The sequence below is a fragment of the Pangasianodon hypophthalmus genome, chromosome 5 (genome assembly GCF_027358585.1).
Source record: "Pangasianodon hypophthalmus isolate fPanHyp1 chromosome 5, fPanHyp1.pri, whole genome shotgun sequence".
Classification (NCBI taxonomy): Eukaryota; Metazoa; Chordata; class Actinopteri; order Siluriformes; family Pangasiidae; genus Pangasianodon; species Pangasianodon hypophthalmus.
In genome coordinates this window covers 3,537,257-3,558,278 of record NC_069714.1, presented here as the reverse complement: position 1 = coordinate 3,558,278, position 21,022 = coordinate 3,537,257, and the positions used below count along the sequence as shown (strand labels likewise).

At 37.8% G+C, this 21,022-nt stretch overlaps 1 protein-coding gene across 2 annotated transcripts in view; it reads left to right on the top strand.

The window, feature by feature from the left end:
* Window positions 1-21,022, top strand: part of tmeff2a (transmembrane protein with EGF-like and two follistatin-like domains 2a) — a 94,606-nt gene that overhangs the window by 25,947 nt on the left and 47,637 nt on the right. For both annotated transcript variants that reach the window (XM_053233996.1, XM_053233995.1), the window contains exon 3: window positions 7,421-7,550. In XM_053233996.1, coding sequence (XP_053089971.1) covers window positions 7,421-7,550 — 130 coding nt within the window. The remainder of the gene's footprint in view (window positions 1-7,420; window positions 7,551-21,022) is intronic.

Below are 21,022 nucleotides of genomic sequence, written 5' to 3'. Positions count from 1 at the left end.
TGGTGCTGAGCTAATTATCAGACAGGAGGCCTGTTTTTTTGGGGGGGTTTATTTGCCATTCCCTTGGGGATTTTAACATGTCAGGAACAGTGTACCAGACGTGCATCGTATAACAGGCTTATCTGACAGCCAAGTGAGCCACACAGAAATTCAGAGAAAGCTTCTTTCTTTTGTCAGGTGCCTCAGGTATACCAAAGCACTCAGTGATTTCAGTCACCTTTGTCCACCACCTCTGCAATGGTAGAACTGACCTTTAAGTTTTCAACAAAAGGATGCTTTTGTGGAAGAAATCCACAAGTGGTGCACTGTGGACAGTAAATGGCAAAGTTTAGGAATTTAAAGAGCACCATGTCCTAGCCTGCCCTTCCTCTCCTCAAGGCTCAGTCTCTTTGACAGATTTATTCTCCTGATAAGGATCACATGCTGTTAACTGATATGCACCAGATAGTGCAGCTACAAACTTAAGGAAACCGGAGGAAAGAAACAGTCAAGGAAGGAAGGAAGATGGCTTGTGTGCAACTGTGTCTCCTGCATACATCAGGTTAAATTAGGTGCGTATGTGCATGTGTGTCCATGTTCATGCTCCATGTCTCTCCTTTAGCTGTTTTCAATCACAGTCTCTCACTCACAGAGCACTTTCCACATCACTGTGGGCTCTCATGTTTCTCGGCTTGTGCTGTCTCAGCCATCTTAATGCACCCAGGGGTCAGTTCTCACAAAGGCATTTTGGGTGAAGGAAGGTGTACATAATGTCTAATGATGCAAATGGATTGGATCATGTTGCGCAATGCATAATTAACTCGGTATACCCATTTCCTATCAAGCTGCTGTATACTGAGGGGAAGAGTCAAGCGTATGAAGATGCTTTTCTTATTCCCCGTTTCTCCATTTCATTCAAGCACTCCATTAGTGGGCTGCAGGCTGGGGGACCATATGGGACCCTGGCATTAGCCCTCGAGACGTCTTCCCATTATAAATATAACACGATTGGATTTCACACTTACTCCCTGACAGGCTTACGAGGAGCGTTTCACACATGGGTTGGGCTGTACACATGCACATACTAAACAAATCATAACCACTAACTATACTCATGTGCATACATTTCCTTTTCAGTAAATACATTTAAAATTCACCAACGCTCTTACACTTGCTGTGTCCTTCTCACCTTGCTCATGTGGCTCTCGCACAGCTGTTGGAAAATGAAGGTCTTTTATATTAGCACCTCTGCAACTGTCTCCACAGCTCACAGACCTCTAGCTGACCTGATATCTGTGCAACCAATTGCTGGTACTAATGCCTTACAGTGGCTTACACACACTTTCCCAGCTCTAGATTTTTTTTTTTTTAAACACAGCTACTCCATCCACACTCTCTCCTGTGTCAGACTCTAATTGCTTGTCTCAGTACACTCTCTGCTCACTGCTTTGTGAAGCAAGTCTCTTCACGAGAGAGATTATTCAGACTCAACGCACTCAGCATGAACGGATCCACTGATCTGCTCGTCTTTGGACAAGTGGACTATTTTGTGGCACTGGGCGGATGAATGGGCGGCCTAATGGATGGATTGATTAATGCTCGAGTGGGAGGCAGGAATGGATTAATTGATGGATGGACTAAAAAATGAAGGCAGGGATGGATAGTCACATACTCCTGAAGGGGTCCTTACAACAAAACACGCCATCACATCACATTACTTCATCCATCTCCTCCCCTTTATCTGTCTGCTCTTTCTAATCACTGGGATTACACATAAATGACATGGTTTTTTGAAAATGCCTTTTTATAATCAGGTGTGAGCATTAGTGTATGTCAGTCGATGGACAGTCAGCGATGTGTTAAAATGTGGGCTGCTTGGATAGACGGCGTACTCTTGCGTTAGGCCAGCTTTACGTATAGAGTGTATGTGAATGAGGAAATGTGAGCCAGAGAAAACCAGCCTGTTGCAAGCAAGAGTCACAGCAGCCCCTGCAGGACATAACTGAAACTGCTGGATGTCAATACAGGTGCAAGACAATGCACAAAAAGACTCACATATCGCAATGAATATGAAAAATGTCATTACATTTGTCATAAGAATTGAGCAGAAATGATGTGACTTTGATTACTGTAAACTATATTGCATCTTAGAAAGATGCAAAAAAACAAAAGGAACTATTTCCATTTGTGCCGATTTGTGTCAGCAACGGTACGGTGTTGGTTTGTTTTTTAAGATGTTATAACAGCTCTAAGGATAAAGTGATTACTGAAGATGAAATGAACTGAATAACACCTGTGTATAAATGCAGATCAGTGGTCAAGAACGACATCACAAAGAACCGAATCTGTAATTTCTCAAAACAATCAAACAGGTATGAACAGTTTTTAATATAAAATAAATCAGCACAAATGAGTGATGCTACTTTGCTTAAATTTAGATTTTTTTATCTTATTTCATGCACTGTGACTTATATTGGATGTAAAATGTCATACCACAGTGCAGTTGGATTCCAGATTAATTTTCTATAAAACACGTTGTATGATGGTAGTTCCAGCAGCTCACAGGTTTATATGAATGCGTTTGTTATCGTTTCTATAGTAACAGCTCATTCACTTTTATGCTTATCATAATCTAAGACTAATACTAAACGCATAAAAAATATACACTGCAAAAAAATGCTGTCTTTGCAAGTGAACATATCTTAATATATTTAAACTGATCTAGTATTTCCTATTATAAGATTATTAAACCAATTTTTAACCATTTTTTATTCACTTCAAGCTTGAAATTGTCTTGTTCTATTGGGAGATAATTTTGCTTCTTTCTAGTAACAAATGCTTAAAATGAGCAAGATAATCAAATATTCGATAATCTTATATTTGGTTCATTGTGATCTTATAATAGGAAATACTAGATCGATTTGACTATATTCAAGTTATTTCCACTTAATTAAATTACTGTTTTTGGAAGGAGTCTCCAGCGTCAGTGCGTTTTAACACTCAGAGATTAAGCTGTAAGTTTTCAGACACAGGAAAGTCTTCAGGACGGAGGGCTTTGTGCTTTGTGTTAACATGACAAGCTGAGTTGTCGTATTAGAAAGAGAGGAAAAAGAGAGGCTGGTGAGGGAATGAGTGTTTCTAGCTGTTTTAATGTAAGTGAGAACAGGAACGGACTCGTTTCGTGTTTCGTAACATAAAAGTAACTCTACGTTGTTAACACTGACAAATGTGATAGAAGAGGAATAAAACACTTTGGGATGTGCTGTTTTAGCAAACTATTCAACTTTGGGGCGGTAAGAGTCGCACTGCTTCATCACACCACCCTATCACTGAATATTTTACTATAACAGCATGTCACTAGGGTGTTTATTCCTTACTTGGCAACCAAATCAGCACAAACAAACAGCATAAGTATTATTCACTTTCTTTTTATATGGGGTGCCAACTTGACAGAGATCATGGCTATAGGAGTTTTGACACAAACAAATATCAAAACTATCTATTTATTAATTGATACTAACATTTTATTATAACCGAGCTGACTTTGTGTGAGTGTTTACTTCCAGGTTGTGTAAAAGGTGCCATCCACAATGGTGAAACTCTTTAAGACAGTTTGTGGCCCGTGTTTGTGTATAGGATCTATACTAGGTCAAACTGTTCACAGAATAAAACACACCAGCAGATACTGATCACAGACACGTTTCATTTCTGATCCTGATACCGAGTATGAAATCAGTACATCCCTCCACTCTTGGAAGAAATATTTTGGGTTTTTTTTGTGTGTGTGTGTGTGTGTGTGTGTGTGAGAGAGAGAGAGAGAGAGAGAGAGCTCTTTGGATAGTTAAATGTTTTTTGACTTCCTTTGCTTCTCTCAGAAGAGGGTTCTAGGGGTTTTATATTTAACCTTATATTTAAGACTTCGGTACGTGTCTGTCTGTTCCCTGTTTTCATATCTTTTCTTATCTATCTACACATTTTATTCCTCTCTGCATTGATCTGAGACTGAGCAGGTCATAACTACGCCTCTATATTCTTCCCCCTCCATACATCTGTAGAGTGAATCTGAGTCAGCCATACCAGCTCTCTATTCAACATCTCCTTGCTTTATAATTGAGACACTATTGATGTATTCACCTGGAAACAGATCCCTGATTATCCTCTTATCTTCCTATAGCTTTTCCAGGCTGCTCAGCAGTTCGTTCAGCTATAGAGAGAACAGTCCGCAGCTGCGCTTCGTAAAGGGTGGCGATATTAATAGCCTCAGGGGGCGAGTATAAAAGAATGAATTGCAGGGGCTCGGGATGAACAGGCGCCTCTCGAGGCACCCCGGGGTGCAGGGCATCTTTCGCACTGTTGCATCATGTCTGGTTAAAAGCGAAGCCTGATTGAAAACTCTGAGCCACAGAGACATTGACGGAGGCCGAGGGGTTTGAAAACCATGTGATGGCAGCGCCTCAATCTCTGGCTTCTATTCTTCTTCCTTTCTGTCTCTCTTTCTGTGCTGTTTTCATTTTCTCTCTTGCACTCCCCCACTGCTTCCTTTGCATCTATTTTTGAGACTGGCAAGTCCTTCGTAACTCCTTCTCCTTCTCCTTCTTCTCTCTTTATTTCCTGTAATCACTGCGGCTTTATTCTTGCTGAGTGCCTCAGAGCATTGTTAATTCTACCCTACCTTGCTACTTCTTCACTTTCTCACCTTTTTATCTGTCTAGGTATATCTGCCAATCTGTCTCTTTTTATTCCCCCTTCTCTCTTTCTCTCTCGTTTTTTTTTTCCTCAGGAGATAGCCCTACGAATTTCCTGTACTTGCTCCTTAATTTTGATTAATGGAAATGAGCTACATACTTCAAAATGTATTGGTTTTCCTAACAGATTTTCCTAATGAGATTCTTGATGAGATCCTTCTGCAATTTTTGATCAAAATTCATCTCATCCATCTATCCACACGTATCCAACCTTATTTCATTCGGTTCTTTTTTCCTCCTCTTTTTTCCTACCTCTCGATCCTCCATTCAACCGAATCTCTTGCACCGCTGCCAGCCTTGGCTCCGATTGCTCTCCCTCTACATTATACTGCCTCCCAGCCGATAAAACAGTGGGTATGGAGTGGGCTCCGGAATCAATGGGCACGGCTTTTTCTCTCTTCCTTTCATGGCTGGATAAAGGCCAATACAGTGGCTCATCCAAACAGTGAGCAGTCAGGCCAGCAGCGCTGCCCTACATCATGCCCACCTCTCCTGCTCACCTTGTGCGTGGCGTAGGACAGAGACAGATCTCTTGCTTGCTGAAGCCAGGTGTACCCGTGTGTGGCATTATCATATTCTCCCAGAATACCTGCCCGAGGTGTGGATCTGCTCCAGTTTCCTGGAGGCCACCCACTTTATGTGCAGTACAGCGAGGGAGCAAACAGATGAGTCCACTCTTGTGCTGATGCGTTTGATTCGATTCAAAAAACACAAAAGGAGTGTTATACAGGATGGTTATACAGGATACTCCTTGAGGTCACCCATAAACCAAATGCTATCCTGTTACGTTTTACATTTTATGACAACCGGTTTTCTCGTCTTGATGTTCACGACTTCCTAGTCTCTCTTCCATTACGGGGAGAACTTCGGAAGTTCAAAGCTGCCAGGATATATTTGGGTCTTCATTCACTGCCTTCATTTACATTCTACACACACACACACACACACACACACACCTCTGTATTCTCTTGTGCTAGCTGTTTACCCAAATGTGTTTCTTTAAAAAAAGAAATGCTAACACAGCTAAGATCAGCTCGGAGATATGTAGGCCAGATTTTTGTTCATTTGATTTCAAAATAAAAACTCTGCCCCCCCCACCCACCCAGACTTCATCATGAATCAGGGTTGCTGGATAATACGAAGCTTGTATCCACATAATCCTTTTTCAAACATAAATTTCTGTTGGACTAGTGCAAGTGTTCTAAGCCAGTTTATCTTTTTTATCTGTTCTGGCTCTGCTGAGATCTGGCCTGTGCCATGATAAATAAAATACAGAAGTTTCAAGTGCGTGATTATACTGAGTCATTTTTACACACTGTGTAAGATGCAGTAAAAATGCATATACGTCTTATCTCTTCATATTTACAGAAATATTGAACATTTAAGTCTGAATGTAGTTCTAGAAGAATAGGCACTAAATCCCCCTGAGGCCACTGTGAGCAGGCAATCAGATGGCATTATGGGTGATGGAGGAAAATGTAGCAAAGTGAAGATAGACTAACATGTTAATGAAAGAAGTTTGAACTAAAAAAAAAAAAAAAAGCGACCGAAATTTCAGTACAAAATAAATCTTGGATGTTGTTGAAGATATGAAGATTAACATGCGAGTTGTTCAAGGTGGATTTTTCCGTTAATGATTATTCTGAAGATTAGAAGATTATCAGAGGGTTAAGAATAATTTTAATGAATATTTGAGAAAGTTGAAAATCAGAACTGCCATTATCACATAGACCATCACAGAATATTTTTATTTTAAAAGGTGCAATAGTAATTTTTTCATACTAAGAATACGAATAAGATATGAGCTATGATACGAGATATATGAGAAATAAGAGATGATACGAGAAATATGTGGAACGATTTGAAAAACCCCACGCCCTGCTAACGTGCTAATACTGCAGCTTAGCGCTCAAAAGAGCTTATTAAGAAGAAAAAAAGGACAACGACTGCACTTGTGACCATTCTCATAAATCATTATAAGCTGAATTTTGCGTGTTTATGGTGTTATATAGTGCGCTTGAAAGTGATGTCATGGTAGTACTTGCTATTGCTAGTGCCTGAACCACCACTTTGTGTTCATGGGTGGGAAAAGGAGGGGCAGGCTCAAAGAGCAAAAAAAAAAATCATTCAAATATTATTCAGCTCCACCTAGACACCTAATCTTGACAAATTTTAAGAAATCTTACCTAAAGCACCTTTAACAGATTATGTTGAAATGTATTTTCAGTGGTGCTACAGCTCTAGGTCGTAAAACACTGCAGTATTGGCCCTGTTTTTTGGCAGGTGGTTGGGGTGGAAGGGTGACACTTGCTTAGGGTAACAAATGTGTTGTGGCCAGCACTGCTCTTCATTATTTGGTGTTGTAAGTGTTTTCCGTCTGTGAAGAGAATACAGGAACCTCTAGACTTTGGTGCACTGACAATTTTTCATTAAGTGTCGACATAAAAAATGTCAATCATCTTGTGTATGTTAATCTAGTGCAAATGGAATATTACGTAATCGAACATTGAAAATTGAAAAAGACAACTCACATACAAAAGAAAGTGAATATTCTTTCCCCAGAATGCTGAGGGAAAGCTAAAGATCGAAAAAAAATCAGTGCGGCATTCATAACAATAAGAAAAAAAATGGAATCAATTTGTTGTTAAAATATAGCAGACCTTTCTTACACTCTTTATTTCTCCTCCCTCGATCAGTGTAACAACGACTATGCCCCAGTGTGCGGCTCCAATAACAAGTTCTACAATAACGAGTGTTTGCTCCGGAGGGACGCCTGCAAACAGCAGACCGAGATCCTGGTGGTGTCTGAGGGACCCTGTCCTATCGGTAAGTTTGCTGTTTATTTGCGTGTGTGTGTGTGTGTGTGTGTGTGTGTGTGTGTTACTGTAATTCACTTTTATTTTCATTGTCACTGATCACTGTTGTGAGTGTCGAAGCTGTTAACACCTTAAACGTAAATCAACAGAAACAGTGTCAGAAAGAACAGCAGAGCCAATGGGATGAGATTTGAGAAACACTCAAATGGAGAATAGTAATAAATCTGGACTGATATATGGATTGGAAGGGCTACAGTAATAACTAAAATAATCTTTGATGAAAAAAAAAACATAAAATATGTACCTCCTGTACTAACATGCCACACGAGTAAAAGTAGAAGTCTTCTACTCACATTTCTACTTGAGTTCAAGTGCAGTAGTACCTGCTCTTTAACTGTGCTTAAGTGTCACGTGTAAAGGTACTGAGTTATTTTAGTTTTGTTATTTTAGATGATCAGTTTTGCGAGACGTCTCTGACTGCAGACCAAAACAAGACGGTGCAAATTTCTTCCTCCGCCTCCTTTCGCCAGTTCCTCGCCGCATTAGGGACGTGTCTGTATACAATGCAGGACGTGAATGAACCTGTCAATCATCTTCTTATTCAAGTAGGCTGCGCTCGTAAACTTAGTTTGAAAAAGGCATTCAAAGTTTTAGGGAAGAAATATTCCCTTTTTTTTGTCTATTTACAGCAACATCAAATGCCAGGCATTCCCACTGAACGGTGCCAGTGTAAACACACAGCTAGCTTTCTCAGCCAGTTAAAAGGTGCACTGCATTATGATTTGTGTGTTTTAAATTGAAAGCAAGTTAGATATTTCGTTAGTTTAGATATTTCGGCCAATCCATTTTTTCCCACTCCAGAGTGATAAGTAATACATGATATTTGGCTTTGTATAAAATCTGCAAAAATGGAAATTCAGTAATGTGCAAAAGTCTTAGGTTCCCTATTTTTTTAGTACAAATTTTATGACTTTTGCATTAATGATTCAGTACAAAAACATTTATATTAACAAACATTACTTTTCAAAAAAAAATAATGTTACAGAAAAATGTTTTTATGTCAGTAAAGAAAGCAACATTACATAAGAGACCACTTTTCAGACTAAAAACCTAATGAAGCCTGCTGGGGTTTGCTGCATAAACAGACGTGAGTGTGACAGTCAGAGTCTCCAGAAGAACTGCAGCAGATTCTCCAAGACGCTCAGTAACACTTACCAGCTCTCTTCCTTAGAAACCTGCACAGACTACTGATGAATTTCTAAAAAGCAAAAGGACGTCAGGCCAATTATTGACCTTTTTAGTTTATTACAGTTTACTGCTCTTTATAGTATTCATTTTATGTAGAAACATTTCATGTCATTATTTTTGAAGGCCTCTTTGCTTCACAGCATTTCTTTGCATGTGCCTAAGACTTTTGCACAGCACTGTACTAATAAAGTACAGCTACTTGAAAAAAAAAAGACTTTTTACTTTGTACAGTAACTTAAGTACAGAATTGTATGTCCTTCAGTACTGTCCACGACTGACAGTTGATTGAGTTAAAGCCTGAACAGGAATTGAGATCAGTAACATGAAGGCAACAGCATTACTTTATTTTATGATGTATACTCAGTTAATGGAGGATTTGATTGATTTAATTGCTTGCCGTTGTGATTTAAAGCCTTACTTTGAAATGCTGTGGATTTTACAAAACACTGAAGCTTAAATTCTTCCGAATTTGTTTTGTACCAAACTGAAAACAAAGTATTAACCTTGGCTGAGTACGAACTGAACCATGAATTGAACATAATTGAACAGCTACATCCATAATGTTGAAGAAGACCGTATGTAACTGAAGGGTATTTCATTTAAGCCAAACGAGTAAATTAACTTGGCTCGCTGGTATAAAAACCATGTGTTCTTTAAATACGTGTTAATCAGATGAGTCCAGAATTTCAGCAGGTGTTTCCAAAGCCCATAACATCCTTCATCTTTCTGTCTTTTTGGAAAAACAGTCAGTGTTGCACCAGTGCCAAGGTTGCGGTTGCTTAATGGGCCAAAGATCCAAGAATTTAAACTGAATTGCTGAGATTATGAAGCTGTTTAATCATACGGTTCTGCTGCAGCCGAGTAACTTGGCGAGAGTCCTGTACAGTTTGCTTACCAAGCTAATTTGAAAGTACAAGATACAATTCTAAATATGCTTTCTCAAGTTTAGAAACTGCTAATAAATAAAAAAAAAAACATTGATTACATTCATAAATACAAACCACAAACAATTCAGACAGATGAATGAACATGTTTAATGTTCTTCCTCTTTAAGAACCAGCTTCACTCTGCTGACTTTATGACATTAACTTTTTCTAACAATGCCGTACATTAAGGTTTCTTTAACTGATATTATTTAACCATGAACAAACCATAGATAACAAAGGCACCAGTAAATGATCAAAGTAACTTTCTGTTATTTAATTCCATTTTAACGTAATTTAATTTTAAAACTTCATTTGGCTGAGGTGTATTTCATTAACATTTAACATTTCTTTCTTTGTTAACATTACTTATTTCTAAGTAATTATTTATTATTCCTAAAGTTCATGGTATAAATAACATTAATTATTTCAATAGTTTACATTAACCATGAACTTTAAAAATAATAAACAATATGTAATGTTAAGAAAGAAAGAAACAAAGTAAGACATGTATTAACTAATTTGCTTAAATGTTAATGAAATACACCTCCACCAACTGAAGTTTTAACATTAAAATACAAAAATAAAATTAATAAAAAATAGAATTAAATAACAGAATGTTACTTTGATCATTTTGGATTAAGTTTTGAAATTGTGGATTAAGTTTCTATAACAGCTCTATCTCTGACAAGTTCTGGCTGTAAATCAAATCACAGGTTCATATTAATGTGCTTGTTCTAATAAATTATAGTTTCTATAGAAGCACCTCATCCACATGGATTTATTTAACAATGAACAACATATAATCCTTGACACGGTGAACTTTTCTGTAAGGAGACGTTTATTTAATATTTACGGAAGTGTCAGTGCTTCGTAACAAGGAAAGTCTTCAGGACAGAGGATTTATGCATTATGTTTCTCTGTAACATGACAATCTGTGATTTTTTCCAAGAGAATGAAAAATAAGAGATTGGGGAGGGAATGACTGTTTTATAGCTGCTATAAGTGATAACAGAAACTAACTTTTTAAGGATTTTTCACATCCACATCGTTAAATGTAAATACAAAGGGTTAAAACTATAAATTGTTATTTATTAATAAATTAAAAATTGTTAAAAAAAAAAAAAAAAACTTTCAGGACATGCTGTTGTAGGAAAATAATCAACTTCATCACCTCATCGTGGATTATTTTCATATTAGGTGTTTAATTTCTTACATAAGGGAACTGTAATATAAAGTGTTTTCTTGGCCTCATCATTCCTGTGCTGGCAGAGGCACCTCATTCATTCACATTTTATTTCACCGATTCCAGGAAATACTATTTACGTGTCCAGCTTTTTCTTTTTCCCTGAGGTGAATATCATTAGTAGCCATCATCCCTTCCAGTCATTATCCCCTCTGCTTCACTACTGTAGCACATATTTGGCATTGGCACCTTCAGTATTATGAATATGTCTCTGAATCGTTTATTCAGAGTGTTCTTTTTTTGTTTGTTTGTTTTTTAGTTTCTCAGCTGTTCTTTAGCTGGCACTGACATCATGTCTTCATGTTATGTGATATGAGCAACAGACACTAGATGCACATGCCACATGTACTAGACCTCTAGAACTTTTTTTTAATTTATTTGGCATTAAGACACAAACCTGGCAAGGAGACAACACTAAAAGTTGTCCATTTCAAAAATGTTTATGAAAGTACCAGTAAGGTTCTCTGAAGTCATATATAATTAAATTACTTGCACCTCATATAATGTCACTCATAATAATCCCATAATTAAGCACATGTCCTTTCTTTCTGAGGGTTATGACAATGTGAATTAGCACCATGTAGCCACTTCCTAATTATTTACTATTGTAATTAATTACCACCTACAATATACGTGATTCTGGTTACAGACAGATCGATGCCCCTGTAATCACGCATTCAGGACTATTCAAGCATGGAGAAATCATTGCAGCACCAGTATGAATGTAATTACTTGACTCATGATTGGCAGTGTAATATAAAGGTAAAGCAATTTGAGGCCAACACCCATGTGTGCCCGAACAGCAGATAGGCATTTTCTGCAGAGAAGACTTGATGAATCTGCTAAATGTCACGCTTTAATATTGTCTTCATTGTTTGGTTAACTAATTTACTAGCAAGTAGTGAATAATATTTAAATGAGCAACGTAGGTAGATAATATAATGACAGAACTGAGAAGCAAGTCCAGAGATAATTAAATCCAAAAACAGATGAGCAGACAACAGTACAGAGAAAAATTAAACTGAAGAAACCCAAAACCCAAAATTTAATATTTCTAATTTCCTCTAACAGAAAGAACTAGTTTCAGTACAAATGTTTCGTTGTGCCATGTTCTAATAGCAAGCTAACATGTCAGTATTACGGTTATTACAAGCTTCTGATTCTTCACTAATTTTTTCTGATAGTTCTGACTCCACAGTGTGTGATGAAACTTTAATAAGAACTCTATATGTGTTTATCAAACAAAGATTATCACTGTGCTTTTTATTTATTTCTAATTTATGCTGTGTTGAGTCCAAGGAATTGCCTTAACCTGAAGAATGCTCTATAATAACACAAATATAATAAATAAAATCAATCAATCAATTAATCAATTAATTAATTAATTTGACTTATATAGATAGATAGATAGATAGATAGATAGATAAAAGTTTTTTAACAGTATAAAAAAAGATATCTTAGCAAGTGAAGATATCTTGAATAAAGTTGTCTAATATTTCTGAGATTAAGTAACAAATATAAGGCTATTAAACCTATTTCTAGACATAATTACTAATATTGGTATTCTTCTTCTTTCTAGTAATGAATGCTTTAAATAAACAAAAAAATATCTGCCAACATAATAAGACAATTTCAAGCTTGACAAGCTTTATATTTGTTTAAAAACAATCTAATGAAGAGAAATATTACTTGCATTTTTCTATATTCAGGATATTTTATAAAGAGGTTGTTATTATAGTGGCTGTCGGACGAATCGTGCCAGGTGGAATACGCATGCCTCTAATGTTCAAACCCTGTAATGTGTATAAAATTAATAAAAAATCTTTATTTTCTGAATGGTTTAATCACATTGCTATGGATTGACTGTGTGAAAATACGGATCCACTGTTTAGTGTTATAAATGGCTTATTTCTATTTCTCAACAGATTCGTCTCATTTACAGCTTATACCTTATAGCTTGTATAAAAGTTGAATTGTTAGTGAGATAGTAGAGTATTTTTTTTAATTCACTCAAGTCATCAGTATTTACTTGTATTGTATTATTTAGTTATTTACCAGTATGCTAATAAATATTGCAGAATGTGCATATTCTGTCTCCACTTTTATTTATTTTCTTTAAATGTTACAGTCATGACTTTCTCTTGGATGTTTTTTCTTGTAAGCCATGCGTAAAATGACAACCCTAATATTATCGTTTCAGTAGAACTTTAACCATACACTTCTAACGTCAGCCTGAAGACTCTCATCTTGTGAAAAGTGCTGCTGAGAAGCTGGCAGGCTGTATTTCCTGTCTGACTTTAAACAAGCACAGACTGCAGTTACACCCTTCATTGGAACATGAAATACAACGTGAAATACAAAGGAGCTGCAGTTTGTCTATTTGACTTTTGTTTTGCAACACAGTAGCTAATTGCAGTGTTTTGTCGATCCTGAAAGCGTTTCTGTTAACCCCTGCTATTTAAAATCCTTAACTGCACTACGCCGTTAGCATATCATCAATCATTATTTTGATCTTATCTTTCATCGTCCTCTTATCTTTAATTCATTTTAATGACTTTAATTCTTGGCACAATAAAAATGCTTACAGTGGCATCTGTCTGTCTTGTGTATAAGCTATATAATTAAACTTGCCTTGCCTTGTTCTGCCTTTAACTAGCGTACACCACACCTTCACTTAATAGTGGCATGATGATTGATTGTGGAATAGCAAAGATGGAAATTATCAGACCACAGGGAATGGAAGGGAGATGGGAATGCATAAATATTCCCATCTCACACGTAAATATAGGACGTTAACCCAGAGGGAGGTTGGGTTTCGTGCATGCTGCTAACTCTCTTTTGTAAGTAAATTGGTGATTCTGAGAACTGAGCTGGAGTACTGGGGTGGCTTCTGTTTCACACAGCAACCTTCAGAACTGAGTTAAATTAGTGCTAGGTGCTCATTCATTTCTGAGGTGTTGAATTTACATTTAGATGTAGCCATGAGATAACCGTGAAGGCCAGGGCCTAGAGCAGGGACCAGGTAAACAGAGGATGCTGCGATGATCCTGAAGGCGTATCCTGAGACCTGTGTGCAGAAATAAAACTTAAAAGGGAAAATGGTCCATTCTGATGTGTTTGATGGTACAAAATGTTATATTGCTGTCAAATATGGCAGCCAGGATAGGAGGTGTCCATGCGCAAATGACGAGGAAGGTCACTTGAGAATAGATAACACAAGCATGAGGAGATCCATTGAGGAGCCGCATGATAAAGTTAATCCCAGCTAGACAGAGCGAATACCAGGAGGCACCATGGTGTAGGTGAGGAGGGAGATTGTCTCAAGGGAAGAGAATGGGATGTGATGCATGAAATTGCTGGCGGTATTTTCAGACTGTCCAGTATATGAGTGCAAGGACCACATTTAAAATTTTCTGTCCAGCCTGTCAGATAAGGGGATAACAAGCAGGAATCAGAGTCAGGACTGGATAAGCTTGAGGAGTTTCTACAATTGAAGATGACAGAAAGAGTCAGCTGGAGCTGGAATATGCGTGGCCTTTCGAATGAAGTGGTGTTATGTGAGTGACAGCTGACACGGTGATGTGAAGTGTAAAGGGAAGCGATATAAAGCTTAGGGTTTGGAGTGTCATTTATTGATTACATGAATGACTGCAAAGTTATTTGAATGGATAAAGATGACTCTATCTGTCTATCCATGCCTCAAAAACACACAGTAATGGTGTATAGCTTGCACAGGCTGAGAGAGAGTCTGCAAGAGAGTGGCCAGTAAACAGAGAAGCGAAGCCTCTTCTAAAAAGCCATGTCTCAGAAAATTGCTGCTGGTATTGTTACTTAATAAAGCTACAACTAACAGAGGGAGGTGCAAGTCTTCAAGGAAAGACACCACATACAAATAGAAGAAGATGCTATACCAGTGCATAAGAAGGAGAAGCCAAAGCTCTAAGAGGCAGGCATCATCCAGAGTGACATTAATGAAGCAACTTGGCCTGGGACGAGAAGACGGAGGAGTTGTGCTGCAACAAATTTAGATAATGCAAGGAAGACGCAGTCAGGCTTGTCTTATAGTGCGGACTCCTGGACAGAGATAGTCTCCAGACATGCAGAGAAATTTCACACAGTTGGAAGGGTCCTTTGTCATTTTTGGAGAGGGGGAATGTCAAGACAGAAGAAGGCTGGAGAAGCAAGCTGAATGAAGCAGACGATGAGTTTATAGTGAAAAAGTTGGAGAGTAAATACCGTTGGTGGATATTTAGGTGAATCCATCGCAGGGCTTCCACTAGAGAGTTCGAAAATCTTTAGGCTAGTCTTACAACTGGAGTTGAGATTTATTCCTGGATCCTATCCTGGGAACGCTGGTAGTGAGGTGGGAATGCACCCTGGATGGGATGCCAGGTCAGCAGAGCACCACACCATGTATGCGCACATTCACACACTCTTTCACACCTAGGGGAAATTTAGAGTTGTCAGATCAGTATGTTTTTGTGAGGTGAGAGGAAACCGGAGAACCCAGAGGAGACCCAAATAGACAAGGAGAGAACATGAAAAACTCCACACAGACAGTAACCTGAGCTCAGGATCGAACTGGGGACCCTGGAGCTGTGAGGCAACTGTACATGCTGCACCACCATGCCACCTCAGGATACGATGCATGACAATTAAGACTTGTTCACTTATTCTGAACCAACACCAAATTCAGAAAGACATCAGTCTAGATCAGCCAGGTGCTGCACTTATAAAGGAAATGGCATAATCCATAGTCACGTATCCGTATTTGTGATTGTGGGTTCTGGAGATACATGAAGGGCAGAGGTGTATAATAATACATTTCTTAGTGCGGAGTGTGTGAGTTGAAATAGCAGCAGGGTTAATACAATAGGTATTGATAAGAGGAGGAGGGAAGTGACTACAAGTTCACAAGGTTCTCATGTTTCCTCCATGTGGATGGAAATGCAGAGCAGATGATGCCCTGCAAGACCAAGCAAATCATTTACAGTAAGTTCTTTATAAGCATTCATGTCAGATGATTAAGTGGAGGCTGTGGGTGTGCCTTATTATATTGGCACCATCAACAAGCTGAGCCATGGCAGGGAGTTGGCATTGTTTGCGTGCTGTGAGTACAAGGTAGAGCGAAAACAAGCCACGGAAACAGTTGGAGCTCAGAGCTAAGAAGGAGGTGGAGTTTTGGACATGGCTTACTTCCACAGCTTCAGTCATTTCACAACATTTATATCACTGTTAAAAGAATCTGAATTGAAATTGACTCAAGTGTTTGTGACCTTCTTCTTTATTCTGTAAAGATTTATTCAGTTTTATTCATACAGTTTGATTTTATTCAGATTATAATATAATATTATAATCTGGATATTATATTATATTATATTATATTATATTATATTATAAATTGAATATAATCTTAATGGGTGATATGCTTATATTTTTATAATATACAGTAGGCCTGCCTCTGATCACTTCCTGTTGTGTTATACTCAGTGCACCCTTTGATTCAAGTAGTCAGATTTGATCAGTATGTGATATGTTGCATTGTAGAATTCCTCAGAGTAACTAAGAGCTTGCTTCTTAGTCACTAAAAACCGATTTGATTTGATATGCCTTTGGGTTACTGGTTCTTTTTCCTGCTCTGTAAAAAGCTGAAGTTGTGTGTGGGTTTGTTTAAGGTCATGTGCTAGAGCCAAGAAGTTTGTTAGTTCAAATCCCAGGATAGCCAGAGAGCCGCTGTTGGGCCCTAAAGCGGTTATCCGTCAGCCGCTCAGCTAGATGCTTTGATTTGATTTGATTCAGCCTCACTTGTAAGTCGCTTGGATAAAAGTGTTTACCGAATGAATAAATGTAAATGTGACATTTAAATCTCAGCATTATAGGTGGGACTGAAGTGTTTCTCTCTCTCCATGATGATTTAACATCATTCTCAAATTGTGCATCAACTCCAGAATGGCCTTTTGTATCTTAGCACTGCGAGTATCCTTTTGTTTTGGGGAGTGTTTTCTTCGCCACAGAGGGGCTGCATTGCCGTGCTGCAGAGAGACAGATGTTTCGTACTCAAGCTGATGCTGAGTCAGACTCCATTAAAAAGCACCTAAATGTTATCCAGTTTTCCAGATATACTCAAGGGATGAACAGAATGAGAGTGACAGAGGAGAGAGAGGGAGAGATCTCTCCAGTGAAATAGGAACGTGAAAAAAAAAACTCCAGTGGAAGTTTAATCTCATATAACAATATTTTATTTGCATGAATTGAAATATAAAGTTAATTAACACCCCCCCCACCCCCCCAAAAAAAAAACAATAACGGGAAAGACGTCTTTCATAACTACAAATATGCGCAAACATGCACTTGCCTCTATTGAATGGTCCTGAGGGCAAAAACTCATTTTGTGAAACAAAGAGGGAGAGTGTTTACTTCTAGCTAAGATGTGAAGGCAGATTAGCATGACGGCACGTTGACATATATACAGTATAACACAGGAAGGAGATGACATGGTGTGGTTTAGCTTTTGTCCTGTAAATGTTTCCTAATCTGTTGTAACAGTCCTGACTTCTGTCAGGCATCAAACATATCTGTCTGTGATCAGTCCGTAGTTGTTATACTGCAATATTTAGTTCCATAACCTTTTTCTTTCTGCAGATGTAGCCCACCTAAAAAACTGTCACCGTTACTGTGTCACGGTGTCACGATGTACGTTCGGATGGTCATGATGGGAATATCTAACCCAGCCTGTTGCATCGTTACCAAAATAACCCAATATTGAAATAAATACCCCAACTAAACAACTCAGTGTGTGTATCCCAGTGGTTGGGTTAATGATGTGCTGTGTAAAATCTGTAAAATCAATTGGTGTTTTGTGTTAAAATTAATTGTTTGGCTATTAAATTTGTTCTTTTGAATCGCACAGTTTGGTGTTTTCTCAGCTCTAACACAGCTGATTTAGCTCAGCAAGGGCTTAATAATTACTTAATGATTTGAATTGGCTGTGTTCGAGGAGGAAACACAGAAATGTGCAGCACATTGGGTCCACTGAATTGGGACACAGAGACTCCATCAATAAGGACTGAATAAAAAGCCATGTTTCAGAAAATTGCTGCTGGTATTGTTACTTAATATAACCATTTTTACACATTCTCTTGCCACAATGCAGCTCTTTGTGAATGTGAATGTGAATGTGTGTGTGTATGTGTGTGTATGTGTGCCTTTGAGCAAGTGCCCTTGAGCTTTTCTCTTGTACAACAAGCAACCCATAGATTAGTGATGTGTGAGTGGCTTGTTCTATAATATGGATTGCATACTTGTATGTTTGCTTTGCATGTGTTGTTCAGCGTCTGTGTATGTGTGGGTGTGTGTTTGTGTATGTGTCTAATTTCAGTGGGGCAGATTCACTTGACTATGTTTGTAGAGGGGATTGACATTAGAGACCCCGTCTGTGCTTTTGCCCTGCCAATCCACACAGAGAATCAAAGCTTACACTCTCTCTCTCTCTCTCTCTCTCTCTCACACACACACACACACACACACACACAAGCATATCCATTAGAGTCTCCATTTCAGTGCATTTCCCTTATAGTGATGAGGAATTTTTTCCGCGTGATTACTGAGGTGTTTGAACAGGATCCATGAAGAGATAAAACACCAAGACACACATTCAGTACCTGTATTTGTCATTACGACGTGAGGTTGATCTTGTATTTACACATCCTGCAGACAGACTATGGCCTCGATTGTCAACACCGATATCAACACTGAAATCAGACCCTCTTTGTTGTAAAAATGTCAACAATATAAATATTAAAATTGTTTGGAAGATTGGAAATGTGCTACCAACACAAGAGACATTAGCGTGAATATACAGTACTCTGGAAGTTACGGTAAAATTAGCCACAGTCCGTTTGAGTTCTTTGGTTTATCAAGTCACACTCTCTCATTAGGCAGACAGTTAACAGTACCAAATACACGAAATAAGTAGAATACTGAATACAGGGAATGAGCTACTGTCATTCTTGGTCACAGAATCTCTTTTGTATTCCAAAAGTCTTGACTCCTCCATCATCGTATTTCTATCAGCATGATCATCAAAGTGAATTATAGTTAAGTTTCCCTTATTGGTGTCTTTTAATACAATCACAGGCTTTTCATAACCAGTTCTCAGGAGTGGACTTTACAAAAGCTCGACAGTGTTGAGTAGCCCATGTGCCTTTCTCCTTTTCTCCGGCGTTGATAAGTAGGCTATTTACCCCGCCAGGCTTTAGCGAGCCTCACTACTCTACGATTAGGGTGAATAATGTGCTGATTAAAGGAACAGGCCGCTGCTCATATTAGGTTTTTTTTGCCGTACAGCATGGGGCATTTAACCATTAGCTCAGCAATGCATGACCATGGAGAGCAGGGAAAGGCAGCCCATTTTCGCTACTGGAAATCAAGGTTAAGATAGCACTCGCATGAAAACACACTCCACCTTTCACTAAAGCACTTCTCTCAGCTCAAGGATTTTGGAAGGATCCTTGAAAAAAAACACTTGTTTACAACACTTGTTTACAAGTGATGAGTGTCAGACTTTGTGTAAGTTTGAATTGTGTTAGAGATTCGCGTCTGAAGTAAGCTAGTTAATGAGTTATAACATCATACATGCAAAGAATCAGCTCTTCGTACTTCATCAGTATACATGTGTATACAAGTGTATACATGATTATCTTTTGTACCACAAAACTGGAACTGTGGTTTTTTTTTTTCTATTCAACACAAACCCGGCACCAAAGGTTCCAGGTGTGTGGTTTCAGAAGGACATTTTTTCCAAGAGTACAATATTAAACTGTAGAAAGCAACAATAATAATAATACTAGATAATTATTTTAATACAGTACACTGTAGAAGTCATTTAAAAGCATCAAAGCATTTAAAGTAAGTTATGATTAATTCCTTTGATTTCCTGTTGAGTAAATAATAACGCAATTGAATTTGCAAACATTCAAATAATCAATATTTATTTCCAGTATTTTTTTTTTAGCCTTGAGGTAAAATTGTAGCATAATGGGAAATATTAAAACAACGGGTATTCACAGACAAAAATTAGAATTAAAAAAAAAAAAAAAACATCAGTCTGCGTAGCCAACAACTTATGCACGCATGTGGAAGGAGATGCAAGTGAAATGCAAATGCATTGTTTAATTATCCTATTTTAATAATCATAAAATCATAAAAATAAAATAATCCTATTTTAACTCTCACTCCTTATTCACCATCATCATCATCTTCCTCATCCTCACTTTCTCTCTGTAGATTTGATAACACCACTGAACCTCCATCTTCACCTTGGTCATCATCCTCACTCTCATTTTCTCAATGTAGGGTTGCTGTAAACTGTAATGAATTTACTGGTTGCACCGTTGCACTAGTTGTCCATGTAGTACACAGTTAGAGAAGGGATTTAATTATAATCGCATTATCCGTTATCACTCAGATGAGGATGGGTTCCCTTCTGAGTCTGGTTCCTCTCAAGGTTTCTTCCTCATGTCGTCTCAGGTAGTTTTTCCTCGCCACTGTCACCTCTGGCTCGCTCATTAGGGATAAATTCATACATTTACAATTTATTTGGTTTAGGGCTGCAACTAACGGCTATTTTGATAGTCGATTAGTCTACCAACTATTGAAACGATCAATCGACCAATCGGATTATAAATCACATAATTACTCAATGGCTCCTATTTACCTATAAGCTTTTAAATTTAGCTTGAGTTTGTTTTAGGCATGAGGTAAGTAACCATTAAGACAATAAAGATAAATACTTTAATCAAAAAGATGTCATTTATTCAACTCAACATCTATTCAACATTGCTGCTCATTAGAGTATTTTTAAGACAGAGGTTAAATAAAAAAATCCATCATTTTCCATTTAAAACAAAGGAAGGCAAAGTGCTGATATAAAAAAATTGAAAATCAAGTACCCACTTTTTTTGGTTGCCTTAGGGCAACATGTACAATTTCTTAAATTTCTACAATAAAGTTATTTAAAATACATCTTGACTTACCAATAAACATGGGTCACATTTTTATCGTCAT